The sequence below is a fragment of the Canis lupus genome, chromosome 35, assembly GCF_048164855.1.
Source record: "Canis lupus baileyi chromosome 35, mCanLup2.hap1, whole genome shotgun sequence".
NCBI lineage: Eukaryota > Metazoa > Chordata > Mammalia > Carnivora > Canidae > Canis > Canis lupus.
The window spans coordinates 4,993,460-5,018,977 of NC_132872.1; the positions used below are offsets into that span (position 1 = coordinate 4,993,460).

At 57.5% G+C, this 25,518-nt stretch overlaps 1 protein-coding gene across 10 annotated transcripts in view; it reads left to right on the forward strand.

Annotated features, from left to right (window-relative positions):
- The window catches only part of ADCY5 (adenylate cyclase 5), a 147,095-nt gene that overhangs the window by 85,405 nt on the left and 36,172 nt on the right, over positions 1-25,518 (forward strand). For all 10 annotated transcript variants that reach the window (XR_012024560.1, XR_012024561.1, XR_012024562.1 and 7 more), the window contains exons 3-8: positions 4,330-4,451; positions 17,239-17,350; positions 18,966-19,093; positions 20,967-21,125; positions 21,967-22,108; positions 24,005-24,145. Coding sequence is in view for 7 of the 10 variants with exons in the window: in XM_072812493.1 (XP_072668594.1) it covers positions 4,330-4,451; positions 17,239-17,350; positions 18,966-19,093; positions 20,967-21,125; positions 21,967-22,108; positions 24,005-24,145 (804 nt within the window). In the remaining 3 variants the exon portion in view is untranslated. The remainder of the gene's footprint in view (positions 1-4,329; positions 4,452-17,238; positions 17,351-18,965; positions 19,094-20,966; positions 21,126-21,966; positions 22,109-24,004; positions 24,146-25,518) is intronic.

Genomic DNA, 25,518 nt, shown 5'->3' on the forward strand with positions numbered 1-25,518 from the left:
CGTCCCACCAACTGCGCTGCGTGTAGCCGCCCAGTCCCACCCCACATCCAGGCAGGGACTAAGCCAGAAGGGAATGTTTTCCCTGGAGGGAGCCTAGCATTTCTGGCTCTGTGGGAATGCTCTAGGAGACTTGGGAGGAAGAGCTCTACCCTAGTGCTTGCCCATTGCCCCATCATGTTCCCCTGCTGCCGACAGGCCAAGCAGCCCAGACCCTGGGCACGGGAAGGGGCCCTCCGCCCTCCCCAGTGCCCATGAGTTAGAGCGGTGAGAGCTGCAGCACTCTATCTGGTTCCGGTGCTCCCAGCAGCAGCCCCTGGGACACCCTCCTTAAGCTCTTTATCTGTGCTGAGTTCTGGGGTTTGGTTGGTTCAGAGGAAGGATGGTGGTCCTGTCTCACCGTAAACGCCGCTCTCAGAGAAGTTTTGGGCAGGGAAGTAGGCCGTTCATGGGGCCCATAGACTTGGAGGGCTCCTCGCGGTGAGCGCTGGGGCCGGGGGAGCTGCCCCCTGTGCTCTCTTGGGTGACGGCCGGGCAAGGACCGAGGGCTGGCCGCCTGCCTGGCTGCCCCGCATCCTGGTGGGGCGCAGGACCCTTGTGCCCTCGCCTGAGTGTGAGCCAGATGCGTTCTGGGGACTCTGGGACACAACGAGCTGAAAAACTCACGGACTAGAGCCCCAGAGACGGGGCTGTGTGACCCCAGGGGAGAGTGTGGACGGGCCAGCAGGGTGACAGGGCCCCCCTGGACTGGCACTTGGCGTGGCTCTCAGTGATGAAGTTACTCCAAAGTGGTTCTCCTCTCTTCTTATGTCCGTGTCTACACAACAGACACGAGTGGAGTCCTGCTGCCTTTGAGCTCAGGGAGAGGGAGACAGAGCCCCCCATGGCCTCGTCGCTTGCCCAGAGAGCACGCTGTGGGCGCCCCAGGCGCACAGGAGTGTGACCACAGTGTGAGAGGGTCTGACTCTGACTCCGTCCGGACGCACCCCGAGCAGTTACATGACGGGGGCCGGCCCGAGCCAGGGGGCGAAGCTCTGCAGCGTCTCCCCAGCGCAGCCCACCCCTCCCGCCAGCGGCCTGTCCCTGCTTTCTGTCCAGCCCTGCTGCTGTGGCCGGTGTGTCTTGCCAGGTCCCCAGCTCATGCTGTCCAGCCTGAGGCCTGGCTGGCCCCGGGCATTCTTTTGGCCCCGTCAGAACTCCTGGTCCGGCTCTTGAACAGCCTCATGGTCAGCGGTGTCCCTGGGTTCTCCTACTGTGTTTTCTGTCCAACTTGCTGCCCTTCTGCTCCCTACCCTAAGCCCCTCCATGCCTCAGAGGCCCCCTGGCTCGTCCCAGCTCCAGGCTCTGGCATCTGTCGCCTGACATCGGGATACCTTCCTTCTCTTTTTGTGTCAGGGAGTGTCCCTTCTCACTTCTGGGCCTTGTTCCTTCTCCAGTAAAATGCGTATTTTACAGCTCATCATGGTTTCCTTGTACTGGCCCTGGACAGGCTGGACATTCCAGCAAATCCACAGGGATTTGGGGAAGAAAATCCATTTGCTTTAGCATGTTCTGAGCCAAGATACCAGGGAGGGGAGGCGTGCTTCCTGGGGACAGGCACTCCTCACCCCGCCAGAGCCCAGTGGCTCTCGGGCCTCCCCCACCCTCTGCAGAGAGTGCTGCTCTTGGGTCCCTGGAGGGGTCCTTGGGGGGCACTCCGAGGTGCCACCTGATGGCAGGACTCAGCGCTGCTCCCCAGCCACTGCCCCCCTCCTGACCCGCAGCCCCAGAAGTGGTTATAAATGTAGGAAGGTCTCTCATGGACATAAACAGTAGATGGCACGTGGTCCCCCAGCTGTGCTGTATTTCCATAGAATTGCCCCTTACTCTGTGTTTCTGTCACCAGGACCTGAGAGTTCAGGAGATAGGAGGTGGCCCTCAAGGGCCACATCCACTGATGCTCAGGGAGACCAAGCTAACCCACAGAGAGCACCCTGCACGGATTACCAGTGTTCTTCAGGCCTGAGGCTGAGGGCTGTGCAGCTGAGCGTAACACAGCTCCGTCCTCAGGGGCACCTCACTGCATGCACTACAGGGAGGCCCGGTTAGCAGACCCCCTGAAACCCTGAGTGATCGGGGGCTCCAGAGGCAGGCCCTGCGTGGTGAGGGGATGCTCTGTAGCACCAGGACCCTCCTGCTGGGAAGGGGGGAAGCCTGAGGCAGGATTAGCGGCAGGATGTGAGGATGGTGAGCCTAGCTGAGGGGCTTGTGTGTGAAGACAAGGAAACCCTGCCAGGAGCTTGGGCAGCTTCCCATGGCGCACTGGATCTGGAACACAGTTCAGGGCCTGCCGGGTACAGGGAGGGGTAGGCGGGAGCCAGATCATGGAAACCTTGAGGCCAGGCTGGGCTTGTGGGCTGGCTCCGGAAGCTTCGGAAAGCATAGACGGGTTTTACGCAGGGCAGTGATAGGGTCAGGGGTATGTTTTAGAAAGACACACTGGCTTGCAGTGTGGAGGATGGACCCGAGGCAGCAAGCTGGGACACAGAAGTTGGTGCAGGGCCTGCTCTGGTCGCTGGGGTGGGACCCGGAGGAGGCCTAGAACATGCGAGAACCAGATGCTGGGATGGTAGAGGTGCTTCAGGAGGATGAGAAGGCAGCCAGGCCCGGGCTGGTGGGAGCAGGCCAGGCGCCGGAAGCGGGCGGGTCGAGTGGGGGTGTTGGCTTGCAGTGGAAAATAAAGCGGGGTGGGCTCACCGGCTCCAGAAGAATCCAGAACCCGGGGGAGCTCCGGAGATTTTGCACCGGCGAGTGTCACAACAAAGGCAGTGTACTGGAGAGACTGGGGCCATACAGGGAGCGGGGAGGCCGGGGAGGGGCCGTCTGGCTGGGATGTAGGCCTGCGGGTGGACGTGCAGCAGGAAGGACCGGAGTCTGCGTCTGCATCGCAGGACCTGCTCGGGGCTGGACGGGCCTGGGCTGAGGGGAGAGGGATGAGGCGCAGAGGGGACGTTCTGAAGGGTAAAAGCACTTACACGGGTGGGGTGCCGACCTGGTGGCCCGGAGAGTGCGGGCGGCACGGGCAAAGGCAGGGGGCAAAGGCAGGGGGCAAAGGCAGGGAGCTCGAAGAGCCTTTGGAAGGTGAGTATGGCTTGGGGTGCGGTGTCACGGTGGTAGCGGCCAGTCATCCGGCGGGCAGCTGGCGACTCAGGAGCCTGGACGGAGGGACAGGGAGGAGGAGGGGACGGGCAGGGGTGCGTGCTCTCAGGGGCGAGAGTGAGCAGAAAGAGGAGAGAGGTGGGCATGTGCTGGGGGAGGGGGGGCAGGAGGAGGGAGAGAAACCAGAAAGACACAGGTGCAGGAGGGGAATCTTGGGGTCATACAAGGGGGTAGCCCAGCATCTGGTGACAGGCACTAGTGAAGGGAGAATGAGGAGGGCTGGGCCAGCCAGGGCGAAAGGCCTCAGGCGGGAGAAGTCCGTGAGCCAGCCTGGCGTGGGTAGTGGGCTGTTGGGGTGCAGGGCGAGGTCGCCCATCCCGAGGCAGCTGGGCCTCTTGCAGCAGGCAGGCCCGGGAGGAGAGGGCAGGAGGGAGGCAAAGTCGGGACCCCTCTCCACAGTGTGACCCTGGCCCCCGCCCTGCTTCCCTCCCGCCTCCTCTCCAACAGGTCTTAGCTTCTCTCCGTTTCTCAGAGTCCACACGTTTTCCCTCTCTCCCGGGCTACTGTCCCCATAGCAGAAATGGAGTAGTCCCACTTCTGGTCCCCACGAAGGCCCTCCCTGACCACCCCATTCCCAGCCCAGGAACCCCTGCTCAGTGCCCCCTAGTACCCTGAGCCCCCCTGAGACTGGGAGGTTTGTGAAGGAGAGACCTTGCCTGGAACATGGTAGGTGCTCGGTGAAAATCTGAGGACGAGTTGAGTGACTCTCACGTGATGCCCTTAATCACCCCATCCCTATGTATAGATGAGGAACCTGAGGCTCAGAGAGGTTCAATAATTTGCCCAAGGTCGCACACAGTCTCAGGTGACATGCAGGGTGCCCCGGGGGGCTCAGTGCTACAGGCTCACCAGGACTGCTCTTCCCCAGGTGCAGGTGCAGGCACACAAAACCCAGGAGGTCTCCCAGGGAGAGAGACCGGGTTCCAGTAGCCCTGAGGGCACAACTCTGGCCCACTGTCACCTAAATGTCAGCTCCTTGAACTTCAGGCCAGCCTGAGGGCTTTTGCAGGGCCCTGTGGGTGGGGACCCGGGTGGGGAGGAGTTGGCCTGCGGGGGGGGGGGCGGGGGGGGGAAGCAGGGGACTGCCAGGCAGGTGGAAAGAGCTATGATGAAAGCACGTGCTTCCCTCCCCAGGAGCGGCTCCTGCTGTCTGTCCTGCCCCGACACGTTGCCATGGAGATGAAAGCAGACATCAATGCCAAGCAGGAGGATATGATGTTCCATAAGATTTACATCCAGAAACATGACAACGTGAGGTACAAGTGCGGCTAGGGGGCGAGGGCAGGGTGGGAGGACTGCACGCCTGGGGAGACAACATCTCCTCCTCTTGCCCTTCGGGGGAGCACAGCCTGGCAGGGTGGTCTGTGGCTTTGGGGCGTGTGTGCTGTGTGGGGTGCCCCAGCCACGCCGTACCCTCTAGGTTGGTGCAGTGAATTATTAGGGAGGGATGGGAGCTGAGGCCGCAGGGAGAAGCTAGAGGAGGGAGGAGGAGAAAGGAGAATGCAGCAGCCCCAGCTGTCGGGGAAACTCCTAGCCTGGCAAGGGAGGGAGGAAGCCGACTTGGGACCCACGTGTCCTGTCATCATCTCAGTCTTCATCATCATCTAGCAGCTTCCATGTCTGCTAAGCCAGTGTGGGTCAGGCACTGGTACCAGGCATTACCCACCTCGTTGCTAATCCTCCTGACCATGCTGTAAGGTGGGGGCCCTCATCAGCATCCTTTGTTTAGAGATTGAGCACAGAATGGCTAAGATCCTCGCCCAGGGTCACTCAGCCAGGATTGGTAAAGCTGGGGTGCATCCAGGTCAGCCTGCCCCACAGCCCACGCCCCTCTCACTGCACATTTGCTGCTTCTCTAGACAGAAGCTGCTGACAGCAGGGATGTGCAAACAGATGTAGACTAATAGAGTGCAAAATCTGCTTATGAGCTCCATGGGGACACGGAGCGATACAGTGGCCTTCATCCAGCGTGGCTTCCTGGAGAGCCCTGTAATCCTCCCATCTGCCCAGAAAAGGAGCTGCTGTGTTTGCCTTCAAGAGAATTACTTTCTCCCTGGGCAAAATCTCAGACCCATGAATCTTCTAAAGCTGGTGTAGAGGGAACCCTTTGGAAGCTTGGGCTGAATTTTCATAAAGGGATTAAATGGAATGATATAAATTATGGTGCATGCACCATAACACGCCCACGTGAGTATACATCCACTCAAGGCGAGGCTGATGGCCGCAGGGGCAGGGAGGGCACTGAGTTTTCATGTCGAAATTGTCCGAATTTCAGGCGGAATTGCCCAGTTCCCAAGTGTGCCCTGGAATCCAAGACTGTTGGTTCCGTCTGCCGGTGTGTCCTGTATCCATCTTCCAAAATAGACTCCAAGCCTTTGAAAGAAAAAGGTTACCTGAACAACTTGTGTCCTCAGTTTTGGGGGTCCCCAAGTCCCCCCAGAGCCCACCCATGCTCCGCTGTCAGGCAGGGAGAGCATAGCCAGGGGCAGGAAGTAGGCCGAGGCCCAGTGCCTGCCCAGGAGGTGCCCCGAGGGGCTGCAGACTCAGCTGAGCCGAGCTCAGAGAGGGAAGTGGGGCCCAGGACTCAGTCGGTTGAGCTGACGGGTTGGTTTCCCACCTCTCCTCACACCCACCTCTGACCCCATAAGGTGGAATAATTGCTCACAACCAGAGTTGTACTCGTATGGCGCCTTCCCTAAGCCACGCACTACTCTGAATACTTTCATATAATCACTGAGTCCTCATAATCCATATAAGAGGCCAGTATTACTATTACCTTTATTTCACAGGAAACTGAGGCACAGAGATTAATCTGTCCAAGATCCTAGAGCTGGTTAAGTGGGACAGCTGCCCTCTGAAAGCTGTTTGGTATCAGAGTTCCTACCTAGCCTTACTAGGTGTTTTTTATATGCCCAGGAGAAAGGAACATGTATGAGGATTTGTGGGAAGGAGACTCGGGGAGCCCCTAAGCCAAGGGGAGACTCAGAAAAGGTGGATGAGAGAGGTTTGGCTTCTAGTGTGTGTGAGAGAGAGAAAGAGAGACTGTGGACTGACCAGGGGCCTTTCTGGTCTGCTAGCAGCCCCTAAAATCTGGGGGACCCTAGGGACACGTAAAGAAATAGCCTTCCCTATTAGAAGAAATCTCAGAGGCCCAAAGTTCAGACGGGAAGGAGTAACCCGCCAAGTGGTCCCAACACATAATGAAGCCCTGAGCTTCCGCTTTCTGGGATTTTTCTCTCTTGTCCTTGCTGTACCCACCAACCCCCCCCCCCCCCACCGGCCCTGGTGTCGTTCCAAACACAGCATGGACTTGATTGTTCTCAGTGCAGCAGAGCTTCCAGTAGATTCCTTTTTTTAAAAAAAAAAAAGATTTTATTTATTTATTCATGATAGAGAGAGAGAGAGAGAGGCAGAGACACAGGCAGAGGGAGAAGCAGGCTCCATGCACCGGGAGCCCGACGTGGGATTCGATCCCGGGTCTCCAGGATGGCGCCCTGGGCCAAAGGCAGGCGCTAAACCACTGAGCCACCCAGGGATCCCCCTTCCAGTAGATCCCACTGAAATATAAAGCCGAACATAAAGGAGATGCAGAGAATTCACTGCTCAGAAACAGTTTGGCATTCGAGGCATAGGTGCTCAGCCTGGCCGGGCTCACACATCTGGTACATCTGGCCACCACTGTCTCTCCACCCAGCGCTTGCCCTCTCACCCCTGTCTCCTGCCCCTCCATTGCTTTGGGCCCCCAGTCCTCCAGCAAGGGGGTCTGGTCAGAGGGACTGACTCAGGCCTCTTCCACCACCGTAAGGAGTGGCCTGCCCTTGGGGTGACATCCCCCTTATCCACCCACTCTCATGGAGGCTGTGACTCTGGGTACATAAAAGAGCAGTATCCTAATCACAGGGTGACCCGAATGTCCATGTGGCAAGACTCAGACCCCCCACCAACCACACGGGGGTATTTCTGTTTCAGGATGTGCTAAGATCAATGGCAGCAGAGAGAAAAAAGGAGAGAAAAATCAAGATGTCACCCACTTCATGGGGACAGACATCATTCTGACTCTGAAATTGCCAGGCTAGTGGCTGCTGGCGCACATCAGAGGCCAGCCACAAGCAATCAGATGCAAATAGCCCGCCGGGGCCCATTCCCTGTTCCGTTAACAGCCCTGGCTGCAGCTCGTGACGGAAGCACGTTGCATGCTTCGTCTCTGTTTTGGGTTGAACTTTTGACTTGGGTTGAGGGCTGAGTAGTAGGTGGAGGGGTGACATGGTCGTGTGGAAATGCGCTTGGGGGCCCGGCTCGTGGTACAGTGATGAGGCCTGGGGCTCGAGGTTAGGCAGCCCCGAGTGTTGGCCACGCTCTGCTGTCCCCGGGCCATGTGACCGGGGCGAGTGATGGGCGCTGGTACTCTGAACCTCAGTCTCTTCCTCTGCCTGATAGGATGAAAAGAATAACTTCTTAGCAGGCTTGCGAAGAGCAGATGAAAGCGTGTGAGGGAAGCGCTTAGCGCAGTGTCTGGACGGGACACGTGTTCGGTAATTGGGAGCAGTGATTATCGTTGTTACCGCTATTATTGTGATGATTATCACACTCCTATCAACAGAGCAAGGCCTGGGGATTCTCTGGCTGGAGAGTGGAAGGGTGATGAGTCACGTTTGTCAATTCTCTGCGGAGTTATAATATTTAGAGAGGGTGATGACATGCTGCTCTCTAGCCCCCTCCAAGAGCAAGGCCACAAGAAAAATGAATCAGCCCTGCGGTGTGACAGTCGGGGCCCGGATCTGCGGAAAGGGAAGAGACTAATGGGTGGGCAGGGAGGGGTGACAACAGATCCCCACTGCGCTGTGGCCTCACCCTTTCCTGACCCCCAATGGAATATCTGACCCCAGGACCCGCCAGGAGCCTGTCAGATGCTTTGGTGCTGAGCCACCAGTGGCAAAGCATTGAGGTGGGCCAGAGGCCAAGGCATTCTTGGAGACCCCCCCGCCCTGGAGCCCCCAGCCTCCCCTGTCTGACATGTAGTGACAGATGGAGATGTTTTAGTCCCTCTGGGGCTGGACAGGCCAATTGGGGCCAGGGCCCATCGCTGGGGTGTCAGACCTGTGGCTTGAGCGCCCTCTTCCCCATCCTCTCTCCCTTCTCCTGCGGCCAGCAGCGCCAGGTCAGAGGGGGGCTGTGCCGTGCCCATTCTGGGGACAAAGGCCTCTAGCACATGCCAGCAGAGGCAGCTCTGGGCTGGGTGCTCCCAGTGCTCTGCTTGGGAGGAAGGACATTGAGGAGGGTGGAAGGGGCCAGCCCTGGAAGCACACAGCACATCCCCTGGGTCACAGTACACACAGACGCTGCCTGAACCCAGTTGCCACCAGGTCACTGTTGTGGAACAAGACGAGTGTCTGTGTTGAGCAGCCAGGGTCACACCCCTCTCTGCCCCTTAACAGCCGTGGGAACTTGGGCAGGTCACCTAACCTGAGCCTCACGGTCCTCGTCTACAACATGGGAGTGGTGACGCCCCCTCACTCGTCCGTTCAGTGGATGTTTTCCTCTGTTTCCAACCATGGGACACTGAGCCTTAGAGACGAGGATTGCAATGGGAATTAAGAAGGACACTGTCTCTGATACTGGGAAGCCCACTTTCTGTTCAGGAAGACACACAGCAAACAGTGGATTGATTAGTAAATTGGGGACATATCACATGAGGACTTTGCATCCTTAAAGGGTACGAGGAACGGTTAGTGGGACTTTGCATCCTTAAAGGGTATAGATGTTACAAAATTTGCCACCCCATTATTCTGTTATGATGAAAGCCACAAAGGAACAAAGCCTGTAAGAGGGGCCCTAGGACCACTCCCTGGAGGGGTGCTGGGAAGGTTGTCGGGGTGGAGTTTGTAAAGCCCCCGGCCAGGCCCCCCCACCCAGGAGGTAGCCTCAGACTGCCCTATGGAGGTGGAGCGGGTATGAGCTGAGAGTCAAGGTTGGGTGGCCAATACCCCAAAGGCTTTAGGAGGGCCGGGAACATCTGAGCCAGGCCTGAGAGGGTTCTGAAGGGCACTCCACCGCCGGAAGGGTCCATAGTGGGTGAGTTCCATACCTGAAAGACCTGCCTCACGCCAGAGCTCTTAGGATTTAAAGGTTGTAGATGGTGCGGAGGGCCAGAGAGCCAGCTCCTCCAGGGGGTGCTGGTCCTCAGCTGAGGAAACCCTTTCCTCCCCTGGCCCCATCTGTCTGGACCCTGAGGAGGGTTCGGGATGGAGTGTGGGGTCTTGGCCCATTGGCTCAAATCACAGCCTCATTTTCAGGAGCCTGGCCCAAGACCTGCCAGGACCCCGGGGTAGAAATGAGGTAACCGCCGTCCCCGCACAGTGGGGGAGTGGCGGGTTCTGGGGAGGGCTCCCTCTCCTCCCTCCTTCCCCCCTCCTTTCCCTTCTCTCCCCAGCCTCTCCTGAACCTCCCGCTTCTAAGGTTATCATCTCCTCTCCCGTCTCCTTCAAGGACTTGGCTGTGTTCCCCAGGTCGTTCTGGTGTCTGGCTCGGCTGCGGCATGGCTCTGAATTACAATGGCCTCGCGACAACGTCCGCGATGCTCAGATACCTGTGGGTGGATTGTGCGCCCTGTGGGCAGAGAGGAAAAATGTTTACCTCCAGTCACATTCCCGGCAACCGACCACATGAGGGATGGTCCGTAAACACCTAGCATTCCTGTCTCCAACCTGATATTAAGAAAAGTATTCTGAGCTCTACGCAATACCGATCATAGACAGAAGTGGCCTTTATGTTATTATCTCACTCATCCCACATTGATTGTGCTGCCACTCCTTGCCAGGTAGGACTCGGAGTAGGTAGGAGAGGTAGCGTGCGGGCCCCTCAGGGACGGCTCAGCCCTCAGCAGTGAGGTCGGGCTGCATCTGGTGCCCTGGGAACAGCAGCCTCATAACCCAGCTGGTCCCACTAGGGAAGCCCCTGGGGGTGGGGCTCTGCTCTTTAATTAACTAATTAATTCATTATTTTACTTGTGATAAGACAGACATAGTAGAAAATTGGCCGTTTTAACCATTCACGTTATCGTGCAACCACCTCCCCCATCCATCTCCGGAACTTTTTTTTTTTCATCTTGCAAAACTGAAACTCTGTCCCATTAACCAACGACTCCCCATTCCTGCCCTCCGCCGGCCCCTGGCCACCACCATTCCACTTTGTGCCAATGAGTTGGACTAGTCTAGGTGCCTCACGTAAGTGGAACCATATAGTACGTGTTCTTTTGCGGTGGGCTTATTTCACTCAGCAGAACATAGCCAAGATCCATCCATGTTGTAGTGTGTGCTGGAATTTCCTTCCTTTTTAAGGCCGAATAATGCTCCATTGTGTGTGTTTGCCACCTTTTGTGGATCCATTCATCCTTTGGGCGGCTTCCACCTTTGGGCAAGTGGTGAATGATGCTGCTGTGAACATGCATGTGCAAATACCTCCTTGAGGTCCTGCTTTCTGTTCCTTTGAGTGTATACCTAGAAGTGACATTGCTACATCATATGGCCTATAATCCTATTTTTTAATTTTTTAAGGAAGCTCGTAGTGTTTTCCATAGAGGTTTGCCATTTTACCTTCCTACCAGCAGTGCACAAGGTTTAGTTTCTAAACTCCCTTGCACGGTGGTGGGTCTTCACAAGGGACCTGAGTTTGTCCTTGGATGTGGAATGGGGGTCAGCGGGGCATGGAGCCAGCAGCCAGCTAGAACTTACTATTTTAGCTCTTTGGACCCAAAGTTGGGGACCCTGGGGTAGAGAAGAAGAGAGAGAAGTTAGGGTGACGAGACACTGGCCTGTTAAATGTGTCAGGCTATGCCTTTGAAACTCTGATCTAATAAGAATTCAGAATAAGAAGGACTATCCTGAGCTGGGCAAGTCAGAAAAGACATCATGAAGATAGAAGGGATAGAATCAGATCCTAGAAGATTGTTGTTAGTGTTCAGCAGTTTTATTATACAAAGGAAGTGTGTTTCTTGTAGAAAAATTAGGAACTAACAATATAGAGAAGAAAACAGGGAGCCCCACGTACTTATCACTGAGAGGTCACTGACAACTGCTCGGACTTGGTCCCCTCCCCACTTTGCGGGCTTCTCCTCCGGCACGTTGCAGGGCTTTGTAAATGCAAAGTCCATAAATGCAATGGGAGGTCCATTGTCTAGGTGGTAGGACTGAGTGGGCAGAAACAAGATCAAGGGACCAGGGGGTGGAATGGGGTCTGCAGGAGGCCCTGTAGCTGGCAGCAGGGATTCCGGGACATATGTTGACCCCAGACCGCCTAGACCCCATCCTGACAGTCAAGCCAGTCCCAGGGCCCTTCCACTTTCTGCAGGAAGGTGTCGCGTTGCCGTGAGAGTGGAGAGGGTGTGACTGTCCCAGGGTGGAGTCTGTATACATGTCCAGTGTGTTCAGCATCCTCTCATTGACCTTCCCCCCTTTCCTCTCCCTGCCTGTCCCTCAGAAGGCTCTTGGGCCACTCCTTGTCCATACGTCCTACTCTGACTACTTCGCACCCCCCTTGGAAAATGCCCGTCATCTGGTGTCCATTCTCAGCCAGTCGTTGATACGACCACCCCGACTGTGCTGTTCACCTAGCGTGTGCCAGTGACCCACCGCTCCTCCTGTATCTTACTAGGAGTATGGCTTGGAGCAAATGATGCGGGGAGGAGGGGGGCACACTGCAGGGGGTAGACCCCTGGCCTATGGCTGGGCCTCTCCAGGCTCTGCTGCTGCGGCCTCCAGGGCACTTCCTGCCCTGCTCCCCTAAGACCTTTAGCTCCCACTGGGCCCGACATCCTGGGAGTTGGGCTGAGACCTTGCCACATTCCCTTCCTGCCCCTTCCCCATGACTCTGTTTCCCCAGGCCCCCTGCCCTCCTGGGCCCTCCTTGACAGGCGGTTGGCCTCTCAGCCTTTCTTGAGTCCCCTCTGTTGCAGTGCGGAGAATGGAGGCACTGCCTGCCGCCCAGACCAGGAGGAGAACTCGGCGTCTGGGCATCCCAGGTGCTGCTGGATGTGTGGCTTCTGTTCAGGAGCAGGGTCAGACCCCAGCATCTCCGTGAGGTCACAGCATCTGTTGGTACAAGAGGGAGCAACAGCGAGGAAATGTGTGCTTACCCAAAAATGCACGCGGGGAAGCTGAGCCGAGGCAGCAGAAGGCTGAAAGGCCTATTGGGATAATTGGGCTGAAGTGCCTGCCGCTCTTGCCTCCGGAGTAGAAGGCGGGCGACGTGAGTGATGGATGGCAGGCAATTAGGGAGCAGCGCGCCGCCCGGGGGGGGGCTGGCCTCCGCGCACCCACCACGAGGGCCTGATGGCCTTGCCAAGATGAGCTCTCAAGTGGGAGCCGATCAATGAGCGAGGACCTTACTGCATCCTGGGCCCCGTGTGGCTGTAAAATGGCCTTCAGGTTCCCAAAGAGCAGTTCAGGAAACTCTGGCCAGTGGAACAGACAGTCTGCAATTGGGTAAACCTCAAAAACAGGAGAGCTTCCAGAGTGACAGCCACTGAGCAAATTCCTCCCCCGAGGCAGCAGAGGAGTGTGACTTCGCCTCTGACAGGAGGTAGGGGGAATGCGGAGGTGCAGAATTTCCATAAATGTGTAGGAGAGGCTGCGGGGTTTTGGAGTTGGGACCTCAGAGACCCCGTCCAAACCTCTGCACAACTTGGAAGCTTGCTCTGAGCCTCTCCTCTCTGGCTGGCGGGTCGCTCCGTCTCACTAGCAACTCATCAGCCAGCAGCCTGCCCTCCCTGACTCCTCAGCAGCTGTTGAAAACCCCAAGACAGGTCACGAAGAGTCGATCCCAGCAGGTTGGAGGGAGACTCTGGCCCCTCACACACCAGTGTGAACCAGGAAGCTGCTCATGGCTTCTGTAACCATTCTTGCATTTGTCCCTTGAATACTGCTGGCCCCAGGCCCTGGGCTCCACAGGCTCCTGTCTCAGGTGACTAGCTTGGAACCCCAAGAGGCCCCATAGGGTCGAAGGAAGAGCTGCTGGAGTGAGCGGTCTTGCCTCTTGCTTGCTTTGAAAGTGTGAATATTCTCTTCCATTCAACAAATATACATCAGGCACCATTACGGGTTGAACTGCGTCACCCTAAAAGATCTGTCGAAGTCCTGACCCTGGTCCTCGTGACTGTGGAGATAGGGTCTTTGCAGATGAAATCAGGTTGAGATGCTAGAGTATGGTGGGCCCCTAATCCGGTCTAAGTGGTGTCCTTATGAGAAGAGGAAAATGTTGTATAAAGACCCAAATACACAGGGTGAGGTCAGAGGTCCAGACTGGAGTAACAAAGCCGCAAGCCCCGGAATGCCAAGGGTGGACAAGGAAGGGTCCCACCTAGAGTCTTGGAGGGAGGAAGGCCCTGCTGACACCTGGATTTCGGACCCCGAGCCTCCAGAACAGTGAGAGAAGTCATTTCTGTTGCTTTAAGCCGCCCAGCGTGTAGCACTTTGCTATGACAGCCCCAGGAAGCTAACAGACGTGGCTCCCGTGGGCCGGGTATCGTGCTCGGGTGCGTGCGGGTCGGGGTGGGGGGAGAGATGGGGCAGGGGGCACAGGGATGGGACCTGTCCTTGGTCAGTCGTCCAGTGGCACATTTTCTTGAACATCTACTGTGTGTGTGTCAGACATTGTGCTGGTGGCTGATGCAGCAGGGAACGGAATAGGCCAAAAAATCCCTCCCTCAAGGACTTCTTGATCTAGCGGGAAGAGATAAACAGGAACGTAACAGTAACAGCAACAACAGCAATACTATAGCCGAGAGTGAACCGAGCAGCAGAGCAGAATACGGCAGGGAGGGCAGACAGACGTGGGAAAGGTTAGAGGTTCATATAGGGCGATGGAAGTCTCCTTGAGGTGACATTTAAGCGAGTGCGGTGGTTCTCAGCCCTGGCTGCACATTAGAATCACCAGGGAAGCTTAAAATAAAACCGAGCAAACGCAATCAATAGCAGAGCCCCACCTCAGGCTAATTAAGCCAGAATGTCTGGGCGTGGCGGGGGGGCTCTGGGGCCACCTTGTAAAAGCTCCAGGTGTTTCCAACAGACCCCAGGACTAAGAGCCGCTGGTCTAGCGGGGGTGTAAGCAGCTGTGGAAGAAAGTGTTCTAAGGGCCAGCGAGGTCCCCCGTGGAGGAGGAGCATGGTGGCAGGCCTGTCCCTCCCACCTGGCTGGGTCAGCTCAGCAGGTGTGGGAGGTCGCAGCTCAGTGATGCCACAGCTGCTGAGTGCGCCCCTGTCGATGGAGTCCCAGACTCACCCCCTGAGCCCCTGGACCACACTCGCGTTTCTAGGGGTGGCCCATTCTCTCCTTCCTCCCCTGCTTCTCCTCAGCCTGCTGCCCTGGGCTGCCTGACCCGGTGGTCCAAGTGCGGGGTTCAGGAACTTTGGGGTCTCATCAGCCGCCTAAGCCAGGCCTCCGCTTGCAGCTTTGGACTTGGCATAGAATAGCCGCTGGGCCTGGCACCTGCTGGCTTTGCTTTGGAGATACTGACCCTGGCCGATGAAGGTTTCCTGAGTCTGGAGCAGTGGATCTTGACCCCAGCCTGAGCTGGCTTTGGTTTCCTGAGAGTTAGAGAAGAATTTCCAGAACAGCCATGTGACGGTGCTTTTACCTAGACCGGGGGAGACCTTCCTCTTGTTCCTGAGTGGAGTGGGCCAGTTGCCTGAAAGACTGGCAGGCAGAGAAGCGCAGGTGGGTGGGGAGAGGGCTGCACCTCGTTAGGGAGCTGCGATCAGCATCGGGAGCAGGGCAGCCTGCCCTCACCTGCTCCTCTTACCTGGCAGGCAGGCTGCTGAGCCCGTCAGACCCCAGGCACCAAAGGCTGGTGGAGCCCCCCGACTCCCGTGCACCTTCTGAGCCCCTGCCCGCATAGCTGCCCTCTCCTGTGCCCTGCCAGGGCAGCTTCTCTCCTCTCCACTCCTCTTCCTCCTCCTCCCCCTCAGCTTCTCTTCTTTCCCCTCCTTCGGCTCATCTGTTTGCACCTTCCCTCGTGTGAGCTGGCAAGCAGCTGGTGCGCGTGCCCCCCCTCGGTGGAGTCCTCGAGTCCTGGACCGCCACGTGTGGCGGCCCATACGTGCCCCTCTGCCTCCCTCTGCCCCACATACAACGCCAGACCCCTGAATGATGCTCTTATTCATTTAAGATGGCTGTGGGGCCAACAGCTTAATATTTATAGGATCAACTCCTGGGCTGTGAAGCCAGGTTGCCTGTGTGGCCTTAGGCATGTGACTCATCCCCTCTGTGCCTCCGTTTTCTCACCTGTAAGAAGAGGAGGATGCTGACCTCACAGGGTGGTCGTGATGTTGAAGTGTGTTAATACCCATGAAGTGCTCAGAACAGTCCAGCTGTTTCCAGATGCAGGCTTTGTTATTATCCAGACATGCAAAGGCAAATAGATGAGGAGACGACTGCCATTGAAAAGATCGGTTGTTACTCACCCTGGGAGGAGGGAGTACGCCACACCGTGGGAAACCAGCACACCCCCCCCCCCACCTCCACCAGTGGGGAAGCACTGTGGTGGCTCCGGAGGCAGAGTGAGAGGAGGTCGAGGACCAGAGCCTTCAATGGGGTTTCTGCAGGAAGGAATAGGTGAGGCAGAGAAAGCAGGCTTGGGATGGGCTAGTTTACATAATTTCAGTGGGCCCTGGAGTGTAGGGACTGGGTCTGGTACCTGTCCCTGGGGTGATCGGGGCAGGAGAGTAGTGGCCGGGGTGTGAGAGCCTGGTTGGGGTGCGGGGCTCTGCACCCTAAGGAAAGCTGTTGGCTCTCTCCAAGACCCAGCTAGCCTGGGACGGACCAATAGGCTCCCCAGGCCTTACTGACCCCAGATGTCAAACATGAGAATAGGAAGACAGGCTTAATGCCCTAACATACATTTTCCAAATACAGTGACAAGATGTGTTTAGTTCTACGTTCTTAATTTTAAAAAGGAAGACGATCTAGAGCCTCAGGAGCCTTGTGGCATGGTGGGAAGAACACAGGCCCGGGGGAAGGAGCCCACCAGGCTGCTGTCTGCAGCTTCTTTCCCCAGGCTCAGCTGCCTCGTCCGCGAGGAGACACCAAGCCTTCACTGCAGGGCTGCCTGGAGGACTCAGTGAGAAGACACTTTGGAAGCTCCCAGCTCTGAGCCAGGCCACTGGGAGCATCTCAGTACATGAGAGTTATTACATTTTTGTGTCCATTTAAAGAAAAAAAAAAAAAAAACAAAACAAAACTCCAGGGGCCCTTCCAACACTCCAGCCCTGGGGCCTCACCTCTAGCAGCGTGTTGTGAAAGAAGAGGAAGACATTTTCAATCTCGGGAACACAAGCCGCGGAGACGGATAGGAGATCCACGGTGCGCAGAGCAGGGACTGGCTGCTACATTTGACGACGCGCCTGGGGATGAGGCTGGAGCTGCTGGCAGGGACGAGCTGGAGGCTTCCAGACGTGCTTGCTGGCTATGTCTTCCCCTCATTTTCCTCCCTGAGCCTCCTTATTCTGTCCCTTCTAGAGGATTCCCTAGGGACGGAGGGCTTGGGTCCGAAATCTTATCTGTGGGACTGGGAAGTGAGACCTTAGTATGGTTGCCATCGAGGCCCGAAGCATTTTCAAAGCACATGAATTAAGGGTCCCAGCTACCTTGACGGGGCTGCTCAGGAGTCAAACAGGGCAGGCCCAAGAGGTGACAACTAGGAGGGTACGGGGAGGCAGGCCCCTGCCTCTGGTACCCGAGGCAGACTCACTCCCAGGCCTCATATGCCTCTGCACACACCACCCCCACCGCCCGACCTGGGCAGGAATGAAGGCATAATTAGAGCACAGAAGGCAGGACTGTATCTCGTCTCCCAGCCAGCCCGGAGAAGCCAGCCTCCTCGGTTCTCCACTGCCAGGCCTCTTTATGCCTCCCCAGCAGCCATTTGGAGCCCCCCGCCCCCGGCCTCCCCAGGACTCTTGCTGGCCAACAGCCCTCCTAAGGCCCAGGGTGGCCCCGGCTGTCCCCCTGACCTTCCTCCCTCATGGGGGTCTTCCTCCACCTGTCTCCCCAGCATCCTGTTTGCTGACATCGAGGGCTTCACCAGCTTGGCATCCCAGTGCACTGCCCAGGAGCTGGTCATGACGCTCAATGAGCTCTTCGCCCGCTTCGACAAGCTGGCTGCGGTGAGTCACCCTCCCTACTGTCCTCAGCACCCAGGGCCCGCGCCAGAGCCAGAAGGGTAGGCCCATCTGCGCTGCCCGAGGGAGACTGCCGTGGCCAAGGACCCGCCGGGCCCCAGCGACAGGCACTGTGCCTTCATGTGCCCTGTTGTGCGGAGCCCACTGCTGAGAACTAGGGAGGGGCAGAGGGGCTGCACGGGCTGTGGCTACGTGTCCTCACACTGCACGCAGTCGGACGTGTTTTTATTCTGTCATTGGTCACAGGGAGCAAGTGAGCCAGCTCCCCGTCTCAGGAAGGGGTTGGTAAGGCTTGCAGGTGACACTGCCCAGGCCCCTGAGGAATTTCTGTTCGGTGGGACAAATTATGTGCCCATAGAGCCATTTTCTTGATGAGGTCGGCCAGAGTGGTGAGAGAATGAGTCTGAAACCCAACTGGCCTGCAGACAGCTGTGTGTCAGCCCCCAGAAGCTTCCAGAAAGAGGACTCTGCACCGTTTGGACAAATTGGAAGTAGCAGCCCAGGGCCTGGAGTAGTAAATGACGTGTTCACTCGTTAGGTCCCCGTTTACACTGTTATCCTTTCCCAGCTTTTGTGTCTTCGAGTGATGCTCTGGGTCTTTGTAGAATCATTATGTGTCAGGGGCCACTTACCGGCAATGTCCAACGACCTGTGGCCACGTTCCCTTTCGCCCTACAGGACATCAGATCATTGAGGAGAGGCTGGCGCTGGTCGGAGGTGGTGCCAGGGCCTCTAAGAGCAGGAGATGGTGGGTCTCATGCCAGCCTGATGCTTTTTTATCACTGAACAGGAATGAGGGGAGTTGGGTATGTGCTGGGACCTCAGGCATGGGATGGGCCTTAAATGAGGATCCAAGGCCACACAGACACATGCATCCCAGTGTCCCACTTCCTGAAGTAACTTCTGGGGGCCAGCCTTGGAGAGCTGAGGACTGGTGACTAATGACACCCCATCCCAGTCCTAGTCCTGGATCAGTCTTGACCTTATTGTCCTGGATCAGTCTTGACCTTATTGTACTCAGGAGCAGCAGAGTGCCTCAGCTCTGTGGGGGGTCTTAGCGCTCACAGGCTTGCTGGTTAGCATCACTCTGTTTGGTCAAAGTCTCAGACAGTCTGAGGGTCAGACAAGCTTTGGCTAAGTCTCATTCCTGCTTTGGTCTTCTGTAAAAGAAGGAGAATCAGAAAACTGTTGGTAGAACCTTAGGCCAAGAGTCTGAGCATTCTCTAGGGCCTGGGAGTGGAACCAGGGACACTGACTCTCAACTTGGGGGCCTTCCTCAAACTGACGAGTTTGCCCTATGTGCTCCCACATCGGACCAGCTGCATTCTTCTTGGGTCTCAGCAGTGACCGTAAAAGTGAGTCCCTGAGCCTGGGGAGGCTGGAATGCCTGAGGGCTGCTCAGCCTGTCCTCCATCCCCTCCAGCTCTTGATAAGCCTGTCCTGGGGCTGGGGCCATGCATCTGCCGGCACTGGGTCTGTGCTCACTGCCCTAAAAGGCAAGTTATTCCAGGCATGGGGTGAATCTGTTTGCTTCCCGTTTCTTTCCCTCCCACTTCTCTTTCCTACTATTTTTAATTTTTAAAATTAATTTGCTTTCCAGGAGAATCACTGTTTACGTATTAAGATCCTGGGGGATTGTTATTACTGTGTCTCTGGGCTGCCTGAAGCGAGGGCCGACCACGCCCACTGCTGCGTGGAGATGGGCATGGACATGATTGAGGCCATCTCGTAAGTGCCCGTCTGTGGGGGGACCGTCCCACAGCCTGGGTAACGGACGTTGGAGGGTTGATTTGCATCTCTTGGCTTTGAGCCTTATCCTGGGCAACTTCTGCCCACAGCAGCCTGGGAAGTTTATCCCCAAGGAACATGTCCTGTAGGAAGGGAAAGCTTTGCAGACTCCAGGGCAGCAGGAGGCGTGGCCCCACCTCTGCAGGAGAGGAGGACCAGCTGGCCTGCGAGTTGCACCCTATGCATTGCTCCCTAGTCTCTTAGTCCCACAACCACCCAGGCAGGTGTAGAGCCCTCTGGCCCCATTTCTTCCCAGGTGAGAAAGTTGGACTCACAGAGGTTAAACATCTGCCCCCCGCCAGGGTGATATAACACGGCGGGTGGATGGAAAACACGGGTGTCCCCATTTAAGAAAATCCATCTTTGCCAGAAACAATAGTAAAAAAGATCTTTGGCCAATTCTTGGTCACTGCTGTCCAGAGAGGGGGCCCCATCTTCCATTAAAAGATACGGAAAATTAAAAAAAAAAATATATATATATATATGGAAAATCCAAGCTTAGGCTCGGTGGCTTTGAGCTTCAGAAGTATCCCGGGCAGGGGCACAGGAAAAGCCACGGTGGACAAGGTCAGAGGTCAGAGTAGCCGTCCAGGATGGTGGCCGGGTCCCTTCGGTTTGGCGGTTGTCGCTGATGGCCCTGCATGCCTGGGCGAGCTAGTGCTTCCTTCCCTCGCCTGGGAGCACGGAGTCTGTGGAGGGAGAGGCCGGGACTCCCGCTGCTGTGGTACCAGCGGAGCAGACCCCAGCAGGTGACAGAGGCAGGCAGCATGGGAGGGCCCCGGAGGGGGCATTCGTTTCCATCGGGAGGACCAGCAGAGGCTTCCTGCAGCAGGTGGCCCGGGGGTTAAGCCAGAAAGGTAGATCAGCTTGTAACTACCCGAAGCAAGGGCCCCGAGGCACCGTGCACGGAAGGCACAGCTCCAGCAGAGGTGGCCAGGACGAGAGAAGCCAGGAATGACGCGCCTCTGCCCTGCGTCGGGGGTGGGAGGAGGGCCAGCGTCCACGGCTGCTCCTGCCGCTGGCTGAGCGGGCCTACCCCGGGGTATCGGAGCATCCAGGTCCCTGAAGAGTACACTGTGTACCTCCCCCTGGAGCACCTGCACCCTCTCCTGCAGACCCCGCACCTCAGACACACGCAGGATATAGCGCCCATCACAGTCTCCAACCCAGAGGGCCCGCCCATCCCCTGGAGAGCCCCTCACCCCTGGGTGTGGTTCGTGGCCGGGGCGGGGCGGGGGTACTGGTGCCACCTTCTAGCACATGGAACCTCTCTGGTCCCCTGCACCTGCTCAGGCTCCCCTCCTCTCCTGAGCAGGACAGATGTCCGCCCTTGAAACTCCGTTAACCACCTTTTACTATTCTGCAAATTGTGTCCGAGAAGCAGCAGCGTGGACAAATCTGAACGTTAGATGAGTGGGGTTTGGAGCGGCTGGAACTTCCCCCGTTTGGCTCGAGTGGGCATGGTTCGCGTTTGCACCTTGAGAACACAGCGCCCTGGGTGCCTTGGCGGGCACCGTGGGGCCGGGCTTGTAGGGCCGGGCTTGTAGGGCCAGGCTTGTAGGGCCAGGCTTGTAGGGCCGGGCTTGTAGGGCGAGGCGCTGTGCCCTCTTGTGGCCACGCCGGGAAGCAGCGCCCCAAGGCTCAGCCCCGGGCACCCCTCGGTGGGTGGGTGCCCTGGGGGCTAGACCAGAGAGAAATGCCGCTTTGACACCTGCACCTGTGTCACACCCCGACCCCACACCTCCCAGCTTCGCCCCTACTCTGTGCGCCTGGCCCCGACCCTCTCCCAGCCTTACCCCTGCTCCATCCCCAGGTTGGTCCGGGAGGTGACAGGGGTGAACGTGAACATGCGCGTGGGAATTCACAGCGGGCGAGTACACTGCGGTGTCCTTGGTCTCAGGAAGTGGCAGTTCGACGTCTGGTCTAATGACGTCACGCTGGCCAACCATATGGAAGCTGGAGGCAAGGCTGGGTGAGTGAGGGCCCCACTCTGCTGCGGGGCGTGGGGCTGGGGTGGGCACGACGGGCAGACTTGCAGCTCCGGGGCGGCCGAATTTGAGTAGAAAGTCCTCTCCTTGGCCAACCACTTGCCCCACACCGTGGCAAGCTGTAGGGAGCATCCTCTCAACCTTTTCCCCAGACTTCACCTAGAAGGTTCTTGCACAAAAAAGGGCGGCTTGTGGTGGGATAAGGTGGGGTCGAGTTCTGGGGGCGGGAGGAGCCATGGGTATTTCCCAGGCAGCCAGGACCGAAAGGAAGGTGGGACCTGAGCTGGCCTGGATGATGGGGCAGGATCCGCACAGGTGAGGGAGGTGGTGGAGGTGGGGAGAGGGCCTGGCCGAGGGACCAGGGCGAGGACAGGCCCAGGCATGGGAAGCACAGTATTTCCAAGGAATGGAAGTAGAGCACTTGGCCTCGTAGGGACGGGTGGGGAAGCAGTGCCTATAGTAAAGGGGCACCGTGCCAGGCTAGGGGATCTGAACTCAGTCCTGCATCAGCCGGAGCCCGAGCCACAGCTGGGCTGAGCGGGTTCGCAAAGTTGGGAAGACTGAGGCTGTGTCCTCCTGACGGGCTCGTGATGATGAGAGCCTGATGGGCTGCGGTGCGGCCAGGGTGGCGGTGAGCTCGGGAGGGGCCCACCCGAGGCGCCCTGGTGGCAGTGGGGGGATACGGCCCATTGAGACCTAGGTCGGGGCCTCGGTTGGGGTTGGCAGTTGAGCCAGAGTTCGGGGCTCGAGGTGTGGCTCTGCAGGGGACTGGGGTTGTCAAGTCTTGTCCTCTGCTCTCCTCTCCCTGCGTCCCTCCCCCTGCAGGCGCATCCACATCACCAAGGCCACACTCAGCTACCTGAACGGTGACTACGAGGTGGAGCCAGGCTGCGGGGGCGAGCGCAACGCCTACCTCAAGGAGCACAGTATCGAGACCTTCCTCATCCTGCGCTGCACCCAGAAGCGGGTCCGGCGGGGTGGGGGGGGCCCAAGGGCCCGGGGGGGGCCGGATAGCCCGGGGTGGTGGGGGGCCTCGGCAGGGCCTTAGTCTTCCCAGAAAGGAATGTTTCTTGGCATCCGCTTCCTTCTCGTCTCCGTGTCTCCTTGAGTCAAGTGGTGGATCCCTCGTGCCGCTGCGGCTCCTGCATCCCGGGAAGCACATCGAGTGCTTGCACCCCGGAGGGCTTGCAAAGGCTGACGGCAGACGGGGATCCTTTCATTTTCCCACCGTTGCAGAAATGCAACAGGCCTGAAATCAGTTAGCGGCACAGCGGCAGGCCAGGGCGTGGGAATGGAACAGCCAGGAGATCTGTCCCCGGCCACTGTCTGTGCATTTGTTTCACGTCCGCCCCGCTCCTGGTCTGTTGCCTGAACCAGGCGGACATCGGGCCTGTCTCTGTCTCTCCGTCTCTCACCTGTCTCTGCCAGTCCCTACAGACGTTCGGGTCTCCGGAGCACCTCCGTCCTTTCCCTTTCTCCTCCCTCCCTTTGTCCCAGCCCACACTCGCCCAAATATAAAACTGAATTATTAGCAGGCTTTGGCGTTCTATTTTTAATAGTGTCATGTTCCATGTTCTTAATTTTTAAAGCGAATGAAGAGAACATTTTCTATTTCTCCCTAGATTAAAATGCCTTTTACTGACGAAGCTTTCCGTTGCGTTGACCTGTTGGTCAGCGACCTTTGCTAGAGAAAAGCTTCCCTCTTTCTTTCCTGAGAAGTTAGACCGAAGATAAAATTAAGCAGAGAGAGAAAAGTCCGGAGAAAGTCTTGGGTGACAGCAAAGGTAGATTTGGGGGCTCCTTGGGGCGGGTGTCCACCCTGGCAAGGACGTCACGGGGCACCCCATGTGACACAGCAGCACACGAGCTGTGTCGGGCCCCCACGGACCACAAACAGGGATGGTGGAGGATTTAGGCGCTCCGGCAAGAGCACCTAGTGGCTTATTTGACACATTTTTGAACACTTGCTTGCTCTTTTACAAGAGTATGGGTGACCTGACCTCCTTCCAGGCCCCCCTCCCACGCTCTCTCCTCTGCCAACGTAGCAAGGTCTTCAGCACCCCCTTCCTGCCCCACCCAGGCCAAGTGCTCACCTTTTGCCCTACGTTCTCTGGGTCGTGTTCTTCCAACTTGAAAGGTGGTCCAGCAAGGACAAAACAGAGACAGAGAGTGACACCTCATACCCTCTCCCCCCACCTAGAGCAGTGTCAGCTGAAGCAAGCTGCGTCCCCTCCCCCCTGCGGCCCTGATCCAACAGGCTCCATCCCAGGCTCAGAGAGAGAGCTGAGAGGAAGGCCAGCTCAGGTCTCCCCAGGGCCTCTCCAGCCTTCTGCCTGGAGCCCGTTAGATGGATGGACAGACAGATATCATGGTTGGCACGCAGGAAGCCAGCTGAGGGAGGCCCTGCTTTGTGTATTTGTATAATGTATGTTGTTCTTTGCATCTCAAGGGACCCAAGTTTCTAGAACCTTCAGGGCAGCAGGGCCTGCCCTATGGCTCTCTCTGGAAGAACAAGTCTGTCTGGGATAAGTTGAGTGGAGATTGCAATCCCTGGTTTCCTTTCCCGCCTTTACCCCGAGGCACCTTGGACATCCCTGCCCACCCCTGAGGATTCTGTGCCGATGACAGTTGCCAAAGACCAGCCTCCCGCCTAGGCCAGCCAGGACTAGCGTTGGGGAGAGTGAAGGGATTTAGGATGCTCTCTGCAGTGAGCTCTAGGCTCCAGGCTGTGCACAGAAGAGAAGGGTACCTGCCTCAACCCACCCCTGCACGGCCAGGCCCCTGGGAGGAATGAGAAGCCCCCCCACCTGGGCTCCTCTGGTAGGCTCTGCCCATAGGCTGATGCATCTGGTTTTTCTCCCAGAAAGAAGAAAAGGCCATGATCGCCAAGATGAATCGCCAGAGAACCAACTCCATTGGGCACAACCCGCCCCACTGGGGGGCCGAACGTCCCTTCTACAACCACCTAGGAGGCAACCAGGTGTCCAAGGAGATGAAGCGCATGGTAAGTAGCAGGTGGGGCAGCGTTGCAGGCAGTACTGTCCAGGGCTGGGGTCTTCCGTGGCTGTGAGGGCCGGGCCAGGCCCCTTGGGTTCCCCGACAGACTCTGGAGAGCCACCGAAGCAACTTGGGACGAGGAGCCGGAGAGCCTGACTTCTGACCCTGCGCCCTCTCCACGAGTCCTAGAGGCTGCAGGCAGACCCCGAGTCCAGCCCAAACCTCCAGTAATCCCTCGGCACTGTCGGGTCGGGCACCAGCTCATTGGACGCCCTTCCGGCACCTTCTGCCTCTCCCAGGCAGCTGAAACACATCATTTGGCTCAGAAACTGTGTCAGTACTTTTTGGCAAGTGCCAGCTGACGGTCCCCTTTGCCCTCTGCTGAGAAGCGCCCCTGCTGAGTGCGGGTTTCCAGTGGAGCATGCAGGCTGGAGGAGCAATGGCCATAGTAGGGGGGCTGCCTCCATCTCAAGGGACCTGTCTGCCTCGGGGGACGGACATCCCCAGCCATCCCTGTGTGCACCAGGGGCGGCCTAATCCAGGGTGCACTGCCCGGGTTCTGTCAATGATAGAATGAATTCATAGGGTGGGAGGAAGAGGAAGAGGGGTGATGGAGGTCAGGGTAGAGCAGCAGCAATGTTTCCTTTCTTTTCTTTTTTTAAATCTTGGAGCTTGGTTTGTTAAATCCAAGTACACTCCTCAGCTCCAGGGCAGCCTGGTTCCCAGGCAGGAGTTGCCCACCCTGAGAGGGGAATGGGTGAGGCCGGAGGGTATGGGGAGCTCTGAGTGTGTGTGTGTGTGTGTGTGTGTGTGTGTTTGAGGCCACTTTGTCCCTCAGACCCAGAGTACAGGAATAAGATGCTGGCACTAGGATCCCCAATTTGGGGTCTGTGGGTTGGACCAGGCTTTAGCTACAGCAGCAGGGACTACAGATAAATTTGTGAAAATCCAGCCGAGTCAGCAGACTGAGCCAGGGACAGGCTGGGGACCCGGCCACTCTGCTCCTTGCTAGCTGGCAGATAACAGATGACAAAGGTCTAAGGAAACCATATAGGATCCAACAAGGAATGGAGTCAAGACCTCTATTTTAATTTTTGACAGTAAAGAAGCAACTCCTAGGACACCGAGCTTATGAGGGAGCGGGCGGGGGGAGTCTTCCTTCAGGGCTTTGCACTTGGACTTCCACAGGTCTCCGGCCACCAGTCCCCCTCCTTTGGGTGCCCTCCCCAAAGCAAAACGCCGGGGGGACCCTTTCTGTTCTCACCCCAGCGCTTTCATAATCTCCCGTGGACTCTGTATGCATGTGACCAGGACTGAGTGGGGGTCCGCGCAGAGAGAGGGGGACCAGGGTGCAAAGAGGAAGGCGCTCACCCAAGTGGG